Below are 19,130 nucleotides of genomic sequence, written 5' to 3' on the forward strand. Positions count from 1 at the left end.
GTACTGTTAAAAAATTGAGTGAGTCTTATGTGAGACCGTCTCACGGATCTTAATTTGTGAGACGAGTCAACCCTACCCATATTCACAATAAAAAGTAATACTCTTAGCATAAAAAATAATACTTTTTCATGGTAACCCAAATAAGAGGTCCGTCTCACAAATACGACTCGTGAGACCGTCTCACACAAGTTTTTGCCTAAAAAATTTGAGTTACACAGTTACCATCAACTATATCTTACTATATCTTTTGGTAAAGTTGCAAATGTTCGATCATATAGATAACTATTTATAAAATTATATCATTTATAATTTTATTTTTTACTTTTTGTTATATATATATATATACACACCGTATCGAGAGGAAAATCAAACTTCACAAAATTGGTCTGATTTGTCATAAGATGTCGTAAAATAATGTGCGAAGGTGTTATAGAAGATCTCGTGTAAAATTAAAACCGATGCAAACTGCGTAGACTGGTACTCGGCGAAAGTACGAGACCAGAGCACGTTAAGGAGAGTCCAAGGAAGATAAAGATTGGATTTTGGCTGAGAATTCTCAAATACATGGTGCCGAAGCAGCTGATCGTGGCCGTTGAAGGCACGGCCGCCACCGGACCTTTCTGGCGTACCATCGTCTCCGATTACCTCGAGAAGATCGTCCGGTAATGTTACTCGTTTCTCCCCTGAACTGCGTTTGTGCGCTTGTAGGAGCACGTCGTTTATTTTTCCTATAGGGATTATGTTTATTGGAGAGCTGGTTTTCCCGAATGTAATGGCTTGTTCGGGGAGTAGATTTATTGATTCTACCGTTCGATTGTGTCTCTGTTGAAGTATATTGACGTCAGTTTTGAATTTTTTTTTTCTGATTTTTACCAGTGCTTGTGTTACGAATTTAGTTGGCTTGTTTGGGAGGTTGGGGGTTATCAATTGTTATTTTGTATACTTTTTTAGTTTGCAATAAATCAAGACTGCTCCTTTTAAAATCGTTGTTGTATAATGCTATGGGCGTGAACGCGCTATAAGGGATAGTCGATCATGTATTAATGTTTTACTCCCACTAGAAATCCTGTGAATATTCGGGCATCAAGAGTTCACCTTTATTTTGTGAAAGGACAATTTTTTGCTGTTCCTGTCGGATTTGCGTGCTAGAATATCCATAGAACTTCACAAAGAAAACAAAAAGTGGAGTTTTGATTAGAACAAGCCAACCTATTATATTAGCAGGCGTGATGACGGCTGAGAGTTTCTGTGCAAAAGATGTTTTCTGAGAAATAGCTGTCCGAAGATCTAGTTTGCCATCTTTTCTTATTTAAAGACTGATTCATCACATGTAGCTTGTATCTTTCAAAATATTGGAAAATCTCTTCGGTCTCCTCGGCACAAGCAATGGTTGCTTTGTGCATACTGTTTAGATCTATAAATCAATACTTTTCACAGTCATCGTCTTACCATAATAACTTGATCCTGTCGATTTTTGATCATATATTCAGTTATTAATAAGTTCTGAGTTTTTTGATCATGCATGCAGATCTTTTTGTGGAAGCGAGACAACAAGTCAGGTAGATATAACTAGCATCTCTTATACTTTAGCTATCTAAATTTTCATATTTTAAATATCGAGGATGAGATTTTTGTGCTACCAGAAGAGTATTTATTGATGTTTTTCTGTTCGACATGTAGCACCCGTACCTTTTGATATTAATTCGTTTATTCCGTCTTCTTTTCAGAAGCCATCTACTCCCCATGTTGAGCTCTCACTAGTTATGTTCAATGCTCATGGATCTTATAGCGGTGTGTGCTTTTATTCTTCCTTGTTTTTTTTTCCTGTTTTTGGAGCCTGCGGCATTTCTTTTTTCTCACTTTCGGATCAAATGGTACCATTGGGAAAAAAATCCTACATTTCCAAGTAATATTTTGGAGGACATTGTAAAGGAGAGTTTGAATACAATATTGGTTTTTGGCTCTTTGCTCAGTTAGCCACAGTTAGCCTCCAGTTTTTCAATTTGTTTGTTAAAAAATAAAATGACGTAGATTACCAGTCAAGTTGCATAATTCATTTTTCACCTAGTTGTAAGTAAAGAAAGTTTTGTATGTCGCTGAGATCTCCCATGCAGCTGGTTTACTCCATCGAATAAGAGCCTAGAGAAGTTTGTGAAATAATTTTCTTAAACCTACCTATTTATTTGTGGTGATATTATAGACCCTGTTAACACTTGATTTGGAGTTGCCTATTTGGGTATTTAAGGTAGTGCAAGGCACTAAATCTTGTTTTCTTTAATTAAACTATTTTTTTAAAAAAATTTACTCTACATCACGAATAGTTATTTTGGCTTGCCTTATGTATTGCCTGTTCTTTATCTGTTCTTTCTATCACACATTTTTCTTTTCAGCTTTCCTCGTGCAAAGGAGTGGCTGGACTAGAGATATGGATATTTTCTTTCAATGGCTCTCAGCCATACCGTTTGGAGGTGGTGGATTCAATGATGCTGCTATTGCAGAAGGGCTTGCAGAAGCTTTAATGGTCTGTGATGATGTCAATTCTTTCAGTGCACCACTTGTATTTACTTCGTTTTTAATGATGCGGTAGTTCATTGCGAATCCATAATTGTAGTTGCTACACCTGTAATATCGTTACATTAGCAATTTGTTCTTTTCTTATTTTATCAGAGCTTTGTTAGTCTAGAACTTTAGATTGAATTACTTTCAGCTTTAGTTTTTTAGTTTATGAGATGCAATAAAAGTGAACGAACAATCCTTGAAAGATGAAGGTTATGAAAGAAAAAAATCAAACTATTTTCATTAACAGAATCATGGATTATGAAGATATAATATGTTATGTTGGTATCAGATTTATGTCGATTGCTAATTTTGAAATAGAAGTATATAAACTTATAGAAGTTGTTAGGAGTATAATATTGTTTTGAAGCATAGTTGGTCAAAATGAACAAGGGCAATGGATTCCATGCGCTTTTGGTAGTCTTAAAGGCTCAAGGAGCACTTTTAAAGCATCTCTTACACTAATAAATGCATAGGTTATGGATTTTAGGTGAAATGCAATACCGTTGTAATCTTCATCTGCTTGTACATTTATAAATTTTTGTTATCCATTGTTGCTCAATTGTTCAAGATTACATATTAGATGCTATAACTATATAGCAGAAATTTCATCATAGATCTAATTTTAAGTAAGAATGTGCAAGACCTTGTTGAAAAGTCAAATGTCATCTCCGCAGTGACAGATGTTTGACCTTGGCAACTAAATCATTTGTAAAATGGATTTGAGAAATGTAGAAGCTTGTGCATCAAGCCTCCTCTGTCGAAACGGCCACTGGACTTGTTTATCCATTTACTTTAATCAAATGACTCCATACCACCCTGATGACTTGAAATTTTTACAAAACTTTTCTTTTTTCTATTCGAATGATTGATAAAACTTTAAATGTTTCATATTCTTGTTTTGTAAAACATTGTTTTGCTTTTAAGTAGATGTTCTCTTCCCCAAGTGGAAGCCAAAATCAAAATACGGATGGACAAAGACATTGCATTCTTGTTGCTGCAAGCAATCCTTACCCATTGCCTACACCAGTATATCGACAACAGCCACAGAATCTTGAGCAGAACGATGTATCTGAAACGCAACCAGATAACCATCTATATGATGCAGAGACATTGGCAAAATCATTTGCGCAGGTACTTGTAAAACTAGCTTCTGCCAGTGCCGTCTGATCTCGAAATCCATTTTACATCACTGAGTAGCTTAAAATAATGCTTCTTTGACAGGGTTCCATTTCTTTGTCCGTAGTTTGTCCAAAACAGCTTCCCAAACTTAGAGCAATTTATAATGCGGTAATGATGTGTGCTTTCATTTTACTCGTTCTTTAATTCTTGTTGAAATTATTGATATTTATTTCCAGGTGCAAGTCTTGCCTATGATTTTCTCATTTGAAGTCTAATTATAAGTTGGTATCTGTTTGAGCATCTTCGAGTTCTCATCTATTTGGCCTGTTAATGAGCTTTTAATCCCTTGATTCTACTGGCTAACAGAATTTCCCATTTGATTGACGACTACTAGGATTTATAGTAATGCATTATTATATAATTTCCTATATTGCCATTCGTATGGTATAGACTAAGATTAATTTCAACATTGGATTGCTCGGGTTTGGGTATTCCTCCTCCAAAACTATGTAGCTAAGCCAGATACTTCAGAACCAGCTGGACTTAGGTAGTTTCTTAATCTAGCCTAGTTCTGTATAACATTCAAATTACTGTCAAGAGTCTACTTGTTTTCAGAAGTCTATACACTTTGGATGATTTGGACATTCACATCAATTGAAAATAAATTGCAGACCTTCAGTCCAGTTGACTCGTTAGGATTTGATTATCAAATACACTTCGAGTTAATGCATTACTTCTAGAAAACATTAGGAAATAAGATAAAAATTTTAAGTTTAACTTTAAATTTTAACATGAAAGCAGAACTAGGGATGCAAAATTGAAATGTGAGTCTTTCACTTTCAGAAACATGAGTAATTATTGTAGTTTCCCCACATTTTGTATCTTTTTTAACTGGGGTTTCTGTATTCTACTCTTCAAATCCCACAGTTCTGAATTGTCTACTGAAGAGATTGAAAATACGGTCATTTAATTGAGAACTCTTTCAAGTTTCTGTGACCGATGGGTATTTTGCACATGAAGTTTTAGTTGGAATGTTTTTTAATTAAATCTGGACCTCTTCAAAGAATAGACAGCTGAATATTTCCTTTTATATCTTTTTATAAAATCCATTAAGGACATACAAAAATGTTAAAAAAATTTATTGTAGCTTCTGTGCCCTACAAATTATAGGTAAATCCTTCTTGAAACCGCTTGAACACAATCCATTTTTTTTTTTTTTTGCTTTTAGCTAATTTAGAAAATGGATTTCAGATAAGTGAGTGACATGTTGATTCTTAAGTGGTTCAGTGAAATAAAAACCTTTCCTGACATTGAGTGTAGATTCTTTTGTTTACATTGTCTATCTGGTATTTGGCTTGACTTTTGAATTTCACCAGCATTAATTTATCTGCATTTTCTTTTCCACCTATAATATTGGCCATTATCGGTATTTCCGTGGTCCTAATAAATTTTGATCTAAGATAGAATTTTCCCAAACAAACATCAGAGATACGTGAAACACTAATCTCTTGTCTTCATCCATTTATCTTTCTTTTGAAATAGTAGATCTTGAAACACTGACATTATCATCAATGTATTGATTAGGGAAAACGTAATCCACGAGTTGCAGATCATCTGATAGACAATGTCAAGAATCCTCATTTCCTTGTCCTCATCTCAGAAAATTTTGTGGAGGCCCGTTCTGCTTTAAGTTGGCCAGGAATGTCCAATTTGCCATCCAATCAAAGTCCTGTAAAGATGGATTCAACACCTGTTCCACCCGTATCTGCTACACCTTCGGTTTCTGTCCCATCTGGTGATTTTTGAAACTTGAATTCTATGACATTTTTATCTTCCTCCTTGTTGCAGTGGTCTATAAATGAATGTTCTGTACAACCCTGTGAGTTGCTAGGTTATTTGCTTTTTTACGTTTTACTTGAAAAATGAAAGTAGATTATTTTTACGTCAATTGATTTAGTATGTTGTTGTGCAAATATTGTTTTGTGCCTTTAGGAATTATCTTTTTTCCCCATGGCTATGGATAATAATCTTTATTTGTAGTTTTTTGAGTGGCTGAGCGCTAGAGCTCCTGTCCTTCAACTATATGATCGGAAGTTGATTCAAATGTCAGAGAGATCTGTAACACACTGTATTAATATGATATCGATTCTGAAGGATGCAATTTTTTCACCTGGTCATTGATATTCATGTGGAATCTGAGTAGGCTCCTCCTTTCCATGGAGTCCCTTGTAAATGTGGTGATTCATCAGTCTTATCTTGTGCAATTGTATTGATTAATGCTGATTGACTATGGCGAGAGTTTTTACCTTGAAAATCTTTGTCATTATTTTCTTTCATTGGGATAACTTGTTCGCGTTCACACATGCATCTATCTACATTGGTAATAACACACAGGAAGGGAAACACAACAGTAACTGTGAGACTGTTTCATTAGAACTCTGTCATAGTGCTCAGTTGAGATGTAAGATTGATGCTGATGTGTGCCTTTCTCTCTCCAGTAAATGGATCTGTAATGGGTCGGCAACCAGTGGCTGTTGGAAGTATGCCCATACCCCCTGCAACAATAAAAGTGGTAAAGCTCATATTTTTGAAGTTTCTTAACTCCTCTGTTGGGAAAATATGTAGATTCCTTTCTTCAATATTTCTGCATGTCTTTGGTACTATAATCCTTTTTAATTTGTTCAGGAGCCCACCACTGTGACTTCTGTCGCTTCCCTGCCTTCTGTGACGACGCCTGCATTTCCACACATGCCATCTGTTCCTCGAGCTGCTTCTCAAGCTGTTCCTTCCTTGCAGACATCTTCACCTCTGTCGGCATCTCAGGAAATGACTCCAAATAATGAAATTGTACCAGATATGAAACCTCTGGTAAATAACATGACACCCTCATTACGTCCAGTTAGCGGTGCTGCAGCAAATGTTAGAATTTTGAATCATGTCGCTCAAGCACGTCAGGTCCTTGCTGGAGGTACTTCTATTGGACTTCCTTCTATTGGGGGTACACCTATGATCTCAAACACAGTATCCAGTGGAATGAACTCGATCCCTCCTGCCCCAAATGTGATATCCACTGGTACTTCAAGTGTCACATCAATTTCGGGGTCCTTACCAATGGCAGCGCCAGTCCAAGTTGCACAAAATTCTGCTGCTGCCTCATTTACTTCCACAGCTTCTAATATGCCTGTAAATTCGAGCCTTGGGATGTCTCAACCGTTGAGTAATCTTCAAAATGTTAGCATGGGGCAAACAATCCCTGGCATGAGCCAAGGAAATCTTCCTGTCACTCAAATGGTACAAACAGGGATGAGTATGAGTCAGAACGTTATGAGCAGCAATGGTGCATCTGGTATGCCTTCTGGAACTGGTGCCATGATTCCTACCCCTGGAATAGGTCCACAAATGCAGCCAGGAATGCAGCCCGTTGGTGTAAATGGAAACAGCACCTTGACAAATATGCCCTTGAATCAGCAGTCAGCAAATGCAATGCAATCAGCGCAATCAAAATATGTCAAAGTCTGGGAGGTAATAATCATTATGAGTATAAGAATGACAACTTTTATGTTGTTCCCGGTATTTTATTTTGACCTGAATTAATATTATTGTGCAACTTGCTCGGTCCGGTATTTTATTTTGACCTGAATTAATATTATGGTGCAACTTGCTCGGTTCTAACATCTGGTTCTATGGTAGACCTCTGTGAAAAGTTCTTTCAAACTTGAGGTGACTTGAATACTCTGTCTTAATTTAATGGATGAAATGTTTTGCACCACCCAACTTTAGCACCTCCGCACAATCACATAGAGATACAAAAAAACCTTCATCTGCATATAGTTTGAGATTTTTTTATGGACTTGTAAAGTTCGTCCGCTGGAAACTGCATTGTTAAAAATATCAGCTTATTACCAAGCAACAGAAATGGGTAAAAAGTGAGATGATTAGGCAAATTGAGTTTTAGTGTCACCATTTATTGTCGCCATGATCATTTGAGCCGAGAAGTGCTTCACCAAGTTTGGTTTCTTCCTCGTGTAGCAATTTTAATCAAGTTGGAGCTACATAATTGTTTGGCCATACAATATATTACACAAAATGGCAGTTTTGGGTCCACTGCCCGCTAATTTGGTGTATGCATCGAACTTGAATAGCTGGAGGCTAGTGATTGTATATGATTCTATGTGAGTAAAACAAAGATCGTGGTGAAACAGGTGTGTTAGGTTGAAGAACTCATTGAAGGGCATGAGGTCAAAATATCTTGCCTAGAATTTTTTCATGAACAAACCGAGGATGCACTAGTAACATGACTATTATAAATGACTATTGTAAATGCTAAGATGCGAATAACTGTGAGCAACTACCATTTTTAACAGATTAGCTTATTCCCAAGTGTTTGTGTTACCATTCCAGGGAAACTTATCTGGACAGAGGCAAGGTCAACCTGTTTTCATCACCAAATTGGAGGTATGCTTTTCCCGTGTGTAAAATAGCAGTCCTATTATGAAAGACATCATACTTTATTTTAGCTGATAATTTTTTAGGAGGGTATATCTTGATTCAAAATGGCCCTCCAGTGTTCATAACTTCATATTGTCAAATCAATTGAGGATATTCTGTATGTTTTTCTCTGGTATTAGCTTCTTCTGTATTAAACTTAGCTCCATTAAAACATTCTCTGTTCCTTGTGCCAGGGATACAGGAGTGCCTCAGCTTCTGAGACGTAAGACTACTTTTCTCTGATGTTTTATTTTGTTGCCACTTTTTCATGTATTTACATTGTGGTTCTCAAGGTTGACTAGATTGTGACAATATATTGTGATGGTGATTAAATTGATCTAATATTTAAAAGCAGAGGATTGATATATTCTGTAATAAATTTATGGTTTTAGAAGGTGGATCTAATCAGATATACTACGGCTTGACTAAGTCACGAGTCCTTGAAATAATTAGTTAGAGGAATCTTTCAAGAACCGAGTTTGTATCATTCCATTGAAATTTATTTGATCCATCAACACAATCACTGTTTATGCAGAAATAAGTAGTTCAGTCCTGTTTGGGCTTTTGTAAACCATACTTGTAGAGGCATGATTGTAAATTATGTCCCAGTTAGACTTCCATTTTTGGGAACACCCTTTAAATGTTTCCACCGTGTGACATTTGGACATATCACCTGTATACTAGACATGGCTCGATTTGAATTCTGCTGACATTTTGATTCTTTCAGTCTTGCTGCGAATTGGCCTGTAACAATGCAGATAGTTCGCCTGATATCGCAGGATCACATGAATAACAAGTAATTTCCTTAGTTGACTAGTACCTAATGTGCGCATTATGAATAAATTGACAATCTGTGGTTGTGTTGATTTCTTTCAACAAATGCCAGGCAATATGTTGGGAAGGCTGATTTTCTAGTTTTCCGGGCAATGAATCAACATGGGTTTCTAGGACAGCTTCAAGAAAAAAAGCTGGTAAGTGTTGTCCATACCAACCATATCTTCCCTTCAGCATCGTCTCTAAAACTAATGAAGATAATTTCGCTTTGTTATCGTGTAATTACGCAGTGTGCAGTAATACAGCTACCGTCCCAAACATTGCTGCTATCAGTATCTGACAAAGCGTCCCGCTTGATTGGAATGCTCTTCCCTGGGGTAACGTAGCCTTGTCATAGCATCTGTATTCCAACATATCACACTAATCTTCTCGACTTTGAATCTGTTAATAATGTTTCTTTACCAGGATATGGTTGTATTTAAGCCGCAACCACCGAATCAACAGCAACTACAGGCACAACAGCTTCAGCAGCAGCATCTTCAGCAGTTGCAGCAGCAGCAGCAGCAGCAGCAGCAGATGCAACAGCAGCAGCAGCAGCAGCAGCTTACACAGATGCAGCAGCAGCCACTTGGCCAGCTTCAGCAACAACAGCCCCTTATGCAGCTGCAGCCACAACAGCAGCAAATCCAGCAATTACAACAGCAGCCTCCACAGATGGTGGGGGCGGGAATGAATCAAGGTTATAATATTCAAGGTGCTGGACGGCCGCAGTTACTGTCTCAGGGACAGGTTTCAGCACAAGGAGCAACAAATATGCCAGGGGGAGCTTTTATGAACTAATATAATCATGATCCATTTAATCATTTGTAAATTTTGGTCTCATCTAGTGTTCTGTTCTCTAGTGGGGGTTATCGGATTTAATGTGCTGCTCTGTCACTCATAATAAGTTACTTTATATTTTTTAATAAGCTTAGTTTTAGGAGTTGAACTTTCAGAAGAATTGTTGTTTAATTTGAATATTCTACCGTGAAATGAAATGAAATTATTGTTTTTTTTTTTTGAAGAATTGATTTTGACGTGGTACATGACAACTGGACAAGCACTCTCATCTCTTCCAAAATTATGAAATTATTAGGATCTCTCTTCCCCCCTCTAATGCGACATATATAAGCCTGTTTCTTTTCCTTAAAAATTTAATCTTCTTCCACAATCCACATCCAAACAAAACTTGAATAATACGACTAGTTTTCAAATGTTTTGACCAAATAACCTATATGATCACAAGCACCTTCAACTCCTCTCGACCAACTACAAGAACAAAACACAATCAATCATATCCAACTTCACCAGCACAACTAATTGATTAGGTCCACCATTTGTACTAACATTTCACCGACAGAGAAGCAAACCTAATCGGTACAATTCTTTTGTGCAAATTAATCATCATCACTTATAACCAATCTTTTTGTCTCCATCACGGTTAATTCAAAATCAAGTACCCTCTTATCTCTCAATTTTATATTTATAACTGATAATTCAAATAAGAATACACGAATCTCTAACAAAGGACCAACCTTAGTGTCAACCCTAGTGACGTTTTAAAGCTCGTGCAGACAATAGCACTAATGGATTAACTGTGACAAATTCTAAAAGAATTTCAAAATGGCCCATGGATTAAAACTTGGGACAAAAAGGCACACATCTCGTGATAGTCATAATAAATCCAAGACCCGTCTTCAATTCTTGCCAACCAATCACCCCCACACACACCCCACAATCAATGGTCAAAAGCTTTCATATTCATAAGAAATCCACTCTTAACAATTGACCAAATAATAATATTAAACTAACAAAACAGACTCTTTTCATCACGCAACTGAACTAATCGCAGAATCTAATCTAACTAATTAAACCTTTGGAATATAGGTATAAAAAACAATATTAATGTCGGAGAAACCATACATTCAAAGCTTGTAGCTCTTCTCTGTCTTCTGCAACTCCTCCCTTTGGCCATTGAATATAAAATCCACGTTACTGGATTTTATCAAACTACAATGGAGAAAATGGGACTTCTTCTCGCTTCTTTCTTTTCATTTCTCTTCATTTTCTTCTCTCCGGTGCAGTCAAGAACACTCACATCCAGCTCAAAAACTGAGGTTCTTGATGTATCTTCTACACTGAGAAAAACCCATGATTTATCGTCGCTCAACTCCCAAAATTTGGTACGCTCAAGGCCCGATGTACAACACCAGAAACTCTTTGTTTCTTCCGGTTCGTCTCTGAGTTTTCAGCTGCATTCTCGCTTGGGCATCCGTAGGAGTTCTGATAAAGATTACAGTGAACTCACATTGGCTCGAATCAACCGTGACTCGGCCCGCGTCAAAGCGCTTCAGACCCGGCTAGATCTGTTGAGTTTAGGCATAAAGAAAGCAGATCTAACGCCACTGGAAGAAGAATTGGAGGATGAGAAGATTGAGGTCCCGGTAATTTCTGGGACAAGCCAAGGCAGCGGCGAGTACTTCTGCCGTGTCGGAGTTGGCAACCCGCCGACCCAATCTTACATGGTGCTCGACACCGGAAGCGACGTCAATTGGGTGCAATGCGCCCCCTGCGCGGATTGTTATCAGCAAGCAGATCCGATTTTCGACCCGGTCCAGTCCACTTCCTTCTCCACCCTCACATGCGACACCCAGCAATGCAGGTCGCTCGATGTCTCCGAGTGCCGTAACGACACGTGTCTCTACGAGGTTTCCTACGGCGACGGCTCTTTCACCGTCGGAGATTTTGTGAGTGAGACCTTCACTTTCGGAAACTCCGCGGCGGTGAACAACCTAGCTATCGGTTGCGGCCATAACAACGAAGGTTTATTCGTCGGAGCCGCCGGATTGATCGGCTTAGGCGGCGGCTCTTTGTCTTTTCCTTCGCAAATTAACGCTTCCTCCTTCTCTTACTGCCTCGTAGACCGCGATTCTGATTCCGCTTCAACTCTCGATTTCAACTCTTCACTCCCGCCCGACGCCATTACAGCTCCATTACTCCGGAACTCCAAGCTGGAAACCTTTTACTACGTAGATTTGACGGGAATCAGCGTCGCCGGCGAGCTGTTAACAATCCCGCCGGAGACTTTTCGGGTAAACCAAAACGGAGAGGGCGGGGTCATAGTGGATTCAGGAACGGCCGTTACTAGATTACAACCGGCGGCTTATGATTCTCTGCGAGATGCATTTAAGGCGGGGACACGAGACTTGCCGTTAACCAACGGCGTTGCTCTATTCGACACGTGCTACAATTTGAGCTCGAGGCAAAGTGTGGAGGTCCCAACGGTGTCGTTTCATTTCTCGAACGGGAAAGAGCTGAGTTTACCTGCTAAGAATTACCTGATACCGGTTGATTCATCGGGGACTTTCTGTCTGGCCTTTGCTCCGACGTCGTCCTCCCTTGGGATTATCGGTAATGTCCAGCAACAGGGGACACGTGTCAGTTACGACTTGGCTAATTCTTTAATTGCATTTTCACCCAATAAATGCTGAAATTGCTTTTTAATTTTATTGCTGTTTAGAAGAAAAAGTGTATGTGGGCTTGGGCTCGGTAACACCATAATGGTTGGCCCGGCCCACTAACATGCGTTTAGCTTCTTCTTTGTTCCAACCATTTTGGCTTGTGTTTTGTATTGAAAGTGTGATGTAAAAATTTGTTGCAAGCTGATATTCTCGATCTTTCGATTACTTTCAAAATCAGTCTTTTATTAAAATGTTTTTGTTGGTGTGATAATTGTTACTGCTGAGTAGAACAATCGAAACATAATGTTTGAGCTGTTGTACAGTTTAAAATATTTGAGTTGTATATTTGAGGTGTTGTACAGTTTAAAATATTTGAGTTGTATATTTACCACCAACTATAATTTTTATAATTTTAATTTATTAATCTTCAATGAATTAAAATATAAATTAGTAATCTGGCTAGGTTAAAGCACCTGGCCCTCGACTTTTTTAAAGGATATTATATTTATACAATTTTTATGTATAATAATAAAAAATAAAAACAATATTTTACCCACCCCTTGATTCTTCTTAATTCCCAAGTTTTAAATTAAATTTATAAATTTTCAATCTCAAATTTTAGAATAAAATTGAAAATATCCCAAATCTAATACTAGGTTATGATTTGTAGCCATGATAAAAGAATGATTATTAAATAATCATTTTTTATCTTGTGTTTGGTTCATTTTTATTTAGTTTTCAAGTCCTTGATTATGATTGAAATATCTCACTAATCATTTTATTTGTGTGATTAAATATCCTTCTCAAAGGTGTGATAATGTATAATTTTTGGATAGTGATCTTGATAAAATTGTATATTAACCATAATATCCTTGAATTATGTTCGTCAATATACTATGAAAATTAAAATTAGTAAAAATTTAATAATAAATATAATATCTAAATTTTTATTATATTTTTTATAAATTAATTTCTTATATTTTTATTATTTTCAATTATTTTAAAAAACAATAATATTATAATTATCACTAAAATTTATTTAACAATAAATTTAATATTAATATTTAAAATATTATTACTATTTTAATTATTAATTAAATATATATTTATAAATATATTTCTAATAAATATATTTAAATTAATTTAATAAATGTAAATATAATTATAAATATTTAATTATCGATCCAATTATTTTAAGAATATATATTTAATTAGCATTTTGGGTATTTTGGTCATTACAATAAAATTTATAAAATTAATTCATAATTTTAAAATCATACCAAACACCATGTTATTTATCACACTATACTATTAATCCATATATATCATTTTCTAATCACTCTAATTATCAATCATTTACTTATTCTATTACATGTACCAAACGGAGCCTAAATATTTTCTTGTCTATCTCAATTGACTATCTAACCAAATATAATATTTTTGCTATAATTTTAATTCTCCAAGTTGCTAGATTTCTATTATTATTATTATTATTTTGTGTACTGTTATTACTCTGTTTTTTTCTTCCCATTTTTTAAAGTATTTTACTGTCAACCTTCAATTTTGTATTATCCCATAAATTTGTAAAAATTTTGACGTTTTACGAAACAGCAATGGTTTGACAATTTTTTTGTTTCTTGTTTTAAACACAATTCTACCGTTTTTGCAAGTTTATTAGTATTTTCAACTAGAATTCCCTTGTCATATGGTTTTGATCCATATGTCTTGGAATTGCAACAATTTGCACAATTTTCTGAAATCTCAAGTGAACGAGAAAACAGCATCCGCGAAGGAATTCACGGGTTCTTGGCTGAAACAAGTGGTATAAACATATATATACAAAAAAAAAAAAAAATCTAATAGAATTCGGAGGGTATCTTGGATAGGTGACTCCAAAACAGAATACCCGTAAATAAATGTCACACACAAATGTCTTTACTGAAGAAGGCTATATAAGCACAAAGGGCGTGTCAAAGAACGAAAAACAAAGCCAGCAGCTCAGCTCAACATCGCACTGAATCACAAGAAATGCATACACTCCCAAAAAAAATGTGAAGACAAACCATATTTTAGTTTATTCTAGAAAATTCAATCCCGTGAAACGATTTCATAGAAGTTCATTGATACTTTTCTTTTGCCGCATTGGCTCCTTCATTCCCCAGTTCAGTATCTATCTGCACAAAGTAAAGAGTACATGGTATGAGAAGAGGTGTGTGAAAGTACCAGAAAATGCGTGGATTCGGCCACAAGCAAGAACGAAAATTTCATGTTACCTTCCAAACTAGGAATTTTTCAGCTTATTCATGGATATGGAGGATAAATAGACAGCTTAAATCCTCCGCCCCTGGCAATTTGCATCTGGTTTGGCTTTTCTGTTATTTTTTTCTCAATCTCCTTGGCAGTCGAAGCCGCAGTTTTAGTAGTACAATACATGTCCACAAGCCGGAGGCTTGAAATATCTGCGAAAGCTATTGGGACTACTAAAAGGCTACTGCAGTGTCTAAGATACAGATGTCTAAGTCTTGGAAAGTGACGAGCTTCAGATCTCCAGGTGGCCAGATCTGTCCTTCCAATATGCAATACTTTCAGACTGCGGAAGCCACCATCTTTTGATTCCCACCAATCCCCTTTAAATGCATTGTTTTTCAACTTTAGAATCTCTAAGTTCTCCAACATTCCCAATGTAGACATGTCTTTCCAGTCCAGTAGTGTATCTGACAATGTTAGCTTCTTCAGCTTCGGTGGGAATTTATACGTTTGAGGAAGACTATATAATTTTCCTTCAGAAGGTGGACGAGGAAATACGTCGTTCAACAGTTTTAAATTTTCAAGATAATCCAATTTTCCCAAACTATCAAATGGAGTGTTTCCGCTCTTGCTTTCTAGAAGCTTAGACAACGGACCCCGGATGCCCAAATTCTTCAGGTTAGGTGTCCTTAAAAACACATCTTCTGTACAACTTTCAGGTGATATGGTTGAAAGTGTTTGTAGGCTCCCAAGCATCAAAACTTCATCTTTACCTTTTCTACCTTTTGAAAGAGGCCCTGGCAAAGTTGTGGATGCATTTGTTTTTACGTGCCTCAGTTGAATCATCTTCCATAGATCTGCTTTAATGTCAAACGTGCGTGAAGATGTCTCAATCACAAAAGTTTGAATGTTCCAAAGGCTAGACATGGCGGCAGGAAGAATCTTGAAATTACAAGAGATAGCAATAAACCTCAAATGAACAAGTTGGATAAGGTCAGCAGGAAAACGACTAAAAAGGATGGACCGAGCATGCAATACTCTGAGTAGCTTAAATGCTCCAGTAATGGATGAGATATATTCAGCAGGTAAGTTAATTTCTTCATTGGAGAAGCACACAAAAGAACGCACGCGTGGACCAACTGGTTTAGATGAGATATAATTCAAGACACGAGTATGAATGCAAAGACGACGATAAGTTTGCAAGGTAAGGTTGGAAGATACATAGGTTCCTTGATCGAACCGCTTTATTTCTCGAAAAAAATTTTCTTCTGCAGCTACTCTTTTGCAAAACTCATGAAGCATGTCATGAACACGACATGTTTTATGTTTGCCATTAGATCTCCGGACTCCTGCCATCACTAAATTTCTGTTGACAAGGTCGTCCAAGTACTCCTCTCCAATATCCTCCAAGCTCATTCCGTCTTTTGACTGTATGAATCCTTCAGCAATCCACAACCGAATAAGTTTCCATACAGGGATCTCAAAGTCTTCCGGAAACATACCAAAGTAAATAAAGCATGCTTTCAAGTGATAAGGTAAGTGATTGTAACTTAATTCAATCAAATTGTCCACGCGTTTACTCTGTTCCAATGCCATAAATGCATCCACACTTTTAGCAACCGTTTCCCACCAATCTGTACCTTTCTCTAACAGAATTCCTCCAATTACCACAATTGCAAGTGGCAATCCTTGACATTGTTTGGCTATACGGGTTCCATCTTTTATTAATTCTTCAGGGCAATTCTCAGATCCCAGTGCCTTAATCTTTAGTAACTTCCAACTCTCGTCATACGTCAGAAAACGCAAATCGTGAGGATCCCTGTTTGGGTTAGCATGTTGCGCAACTTTTCTTATGCGGCTGGTTATCAATATCCTACTCTTCTTGTTGTTCTTAGGGAAACCGATTTTGAGATCATTCCAAGCCTGATCAGTCCAGACATCGTCCATAACAACCAAATATTTTCCTTTCTCTAAAATTTTACAAAGTTCTTTGGCCAGATTTTCATCATTCATCTTCTGCATGTCATCAGTCACCTGGGTGAAATGTCCAAGAATGTTGAGGAATACTTCTTTCCTGCTATAGTCTTGAGAAACATAGACCCATGCTCGGTTGTAGAACTCATACTCGATACCAGGATCGCGGTAAATCATCTTGGCCAATGTAGTCTTGCCAAGTCCTGCCATGCCAACAATCGAAATTACTTCTAGCTCATCTGCTCCCCCGGTGAGAAGACCCATGACTTTTTCAGCCTCATCCTCAAATCCCACCACGTTGTCTTCTTCAACAATAGGAGGCTGTATAGAAGGTTTCAAATCAGTAAAACTAAGATCGATTATGTATGTCCTTTAGTTTGTTTTTTCTCTACTCAATTTTTCCTGAAGAAATGCTTGTTTAAGATTAAGTAAACGAACATACAATAAGCAAACGATGTAATTCGTCACTAGTTTTTATGTTATTGAACTGACAAAGGTAATAAAAGAAAATAAGGAAACAAATAAATTCAACAATTCAAATCCAACTGTTAGTTCATTTTCATTTGAAATCTAGCAAACAACCTAAATTCGGAATCCGCAAAAATGACCAGCCATGGAGAACAATAGCAAGAAGATAGATACGAAAGTGAAAGTAGAAACCATGAAAAATTCACCTTTTTCTCTTTTGAGCTTCCCTCGGCCCCATCCCCTGTCTGAAGCGATTCGAACCCGAATAGTTTGTTTTTATAAATAGAATCCACCGTTTGTCGTATCTCCTCGATCCGTACCCCCACTTTGCGAAGCTTCTCCGCGTAAGCTGGAGTGTGGAAAGCCTTCTTGACGACGCCACGCGCCTTGTGCGCCGCCGCTTCGGCGACGAACGCGTCGATCACGTCTTCAGCATCGTACACCACGTTCCTGATCTGCTTCACCAACTCTTTCAGCACCTCATTCTTGCTGCGCTTCTCTGTGGAATCCTTGAGGAAAGCTTTGAACAAACCCAGATCGTTGTACAGACGCTCCACGTGGTTCTTCACTTCAGATATCAGGTTGACGTTGTACACGAGCAGCTGTTTCAGGTTCTCGAGCAGGAACTCCACGGCGGCGTCCGCCATCTCCGTCGAACACCTGACAGCCGGTTCTTGAATGAAGCTAAATCTGAGTTCACGATGATGCTGCTCCACTAAATATCCAATGAAACTACTGGAATTGGAAAATCACCATAGCCATGGATTAAGCAAGCTGTCTCTGTTCATATTTGTGCGAGTTGACTTGCCTGGCATTCATCCATCCGATTCGGGTTGACGCGTGATTTATGGGTCTTCGGGTTGACGCGTAATTTATGGGTCGGATCCATTTTTGTCAGCCCAAACTTATGGGGCTCCGAGCTGGCCCAATCCCCTACTTTCCAATTTTCATCGGCATACACCAGTTCATCCCGGCTTTGAAGAAACATCAAATTCAGTCTACTTATAATTATTTCATTGAGAAAATAAATCAAAAAATTATCGTTTATTGTCCTAACACACACACACACACATAGATATATATACCTCGACCACTTGGCTCATAAGATGAGATGATAAAAAAATAAAGATAACGAAATTATTTTTTAAACTCAAATTATTACAAAACTTGAATCAAATGCAAGTTGATATAAATATATATTTCATATCAAATGGTTTCTTATATATTTTAACGATTTTTTTTATGTTGGTAGATCAAACTTATAATTTTAGCACTACAAATTGATTTTTTTTTAGCCGAGTTTCATTGGACGAGCCAACAATGTCAGATATCATATCGGGAAAGTCTGGAACTATATACGAGCACTTTTGTGAAAATCTGATTGTATGTTCCAAATTTTAATTAATTAGATGATGAAAATTCAATCTAGACTAATTTGCAGGATGATTTTGGGGATTGGGTGCTAATGAAATGGAATAGCACAATGTGAAATTGATGGATCAATTTTATGGTGTTGCATCGTGTCATGGGAATAATTGATGTTTCACATATGGACATGCAAAGGATTCTTATTCCACCCATTTAATTGAAGTCAACGAAGGAATAATATCATCTAAGAATTAGGCATTGAATCTAAAACAAATTTTGGTCAGTTCTAATCTTTTATTTTAGTGCAAAATAATGCATGTTCCATTGATGTCCTGAGAATTGGGAAAGACCATTCCCTCGAAAGTGTCTATTCTTACCTTCTTTTCATTATTTTGTTTTTCTCAAAACCTAAATTGGAATGACTTTGCCCAACTCAAGTCCATGTACAGATTCTGAGTTGGCTACACAAATCAGTGCATCCGTAGTGTAGATTCGTAGAATGAGTATGATAGTGTTATAGAAATTTAATGTAATAAAAATTTTCATGGCCGGCACACCTAGCTAATTGTGGGGGGCAGGTTGAAGTTAGGTTGGCATGCACTTGTCTTATGACTAATATACATTACACACACA

The 19,130-nt window shown here is 37.0% G+C and overlaps 3 protein-coding genes across 3 annotated transcripts; 2 read left to right on the top strand and 1 right to left on the bottom strand.

The window, feature by feature from the left end:
* The first annotated feature begins 367 nt into the window (after positions 1 to 367).
* Positions 368 to 9,998, top strand: LOC140815877 (mediator of RNA polymerase II transcription subunit 25-like). The gene is made up of 15 exons (XM_073174881.1): positions 368 to 662; positions 1,529 to 1,559; positions 1,728 to 1,791; positions 2,391 to 2,521; positions 3,487 to 3,690; positions 3,781 to 3,846; positions 5,263 to 5,473; positions 6,177 to 6,250; positions 6,364 to 7,200; positions 8,080 to 8,133; positions 8,361 to 8,389; positions 8,894 to 8,962; positions 9,053 to 9,137; positions 9,231 to 9,317; positions 9,406 to 9,998. The coding sequence occupies exons 1-15, from the start codon at positions 565 to 567 to the stop codon at positions 9,778 to 9,780; spliced, it is 2,415 nt and encodes an 804-aa protein (XP_073030982.1). The 5' UTR covers positions 368 to 564; the 3' UTR covers positions 9,781 to 9,998.
* A 763-nt stretch (positions 9,999 to 10,761) lies between these two features.
* Positions 10,762 to 12,656, top strand: LOC140816845 (protein ASPARTIC PROTEASE IN GUARD CELL 1-like). Its single transcript, XM_073176327.1, has one exon. The coding sequence runs from the start codon at positions 10,995 to 10,997 to the stop codon at positions 12,468 to 12,470; it is 1,476 nt and encodes a 491-aa protein (XP_073032428.1). The 5' UTR covers positions 10,762 to 10,994; the 3' UTR covers positions 12,471 to 12,656.
* Positions 12,657 to 14,318: 1,662 nt separating this feature from the next.
* LOC140815891 (putative late blight resistance protein homolog R1B-17) lies at positions 14,319 to 17,954 on the bottom strand. The gene is made up of 3 exons (XM_073174908.1): positions 17,336 to 17,954; positions 14,714 to 16,982; positions 14,319 to 14,614 (listed from the first exon to the last, which is right to left on the bottom strand). Exons 1-2 carry the CDS (start codon positions 17,774 to 17,776, stop codon positions 14,742 to 14,744), a joined length of 2,682 nt encoding a protein of 893 aa, XP_073031009.1. The 5' UTR covers positions 17,777 to 17,954; the 3' UTR covers positions 14,319 to 14,614; positions 14,714 to 14,741.
* Positions 17,955 to 19,130: the final 1,176 nt, after the last annotated feature.

This window comes from Primulina eburnea, chromosome 16 (genome assembly GCF_022965805.1).
Source record: "Primulina eburnea isolate SZY01 chromosome 16, ASM2296580v1, whole genome shotgun sequence".
NCBI lineage: Eukaryota > Viridiplantae > Streptophyta > Magnoliopsida > Lamiales > Gesneriaceae > Primulina > Primulina eburnea.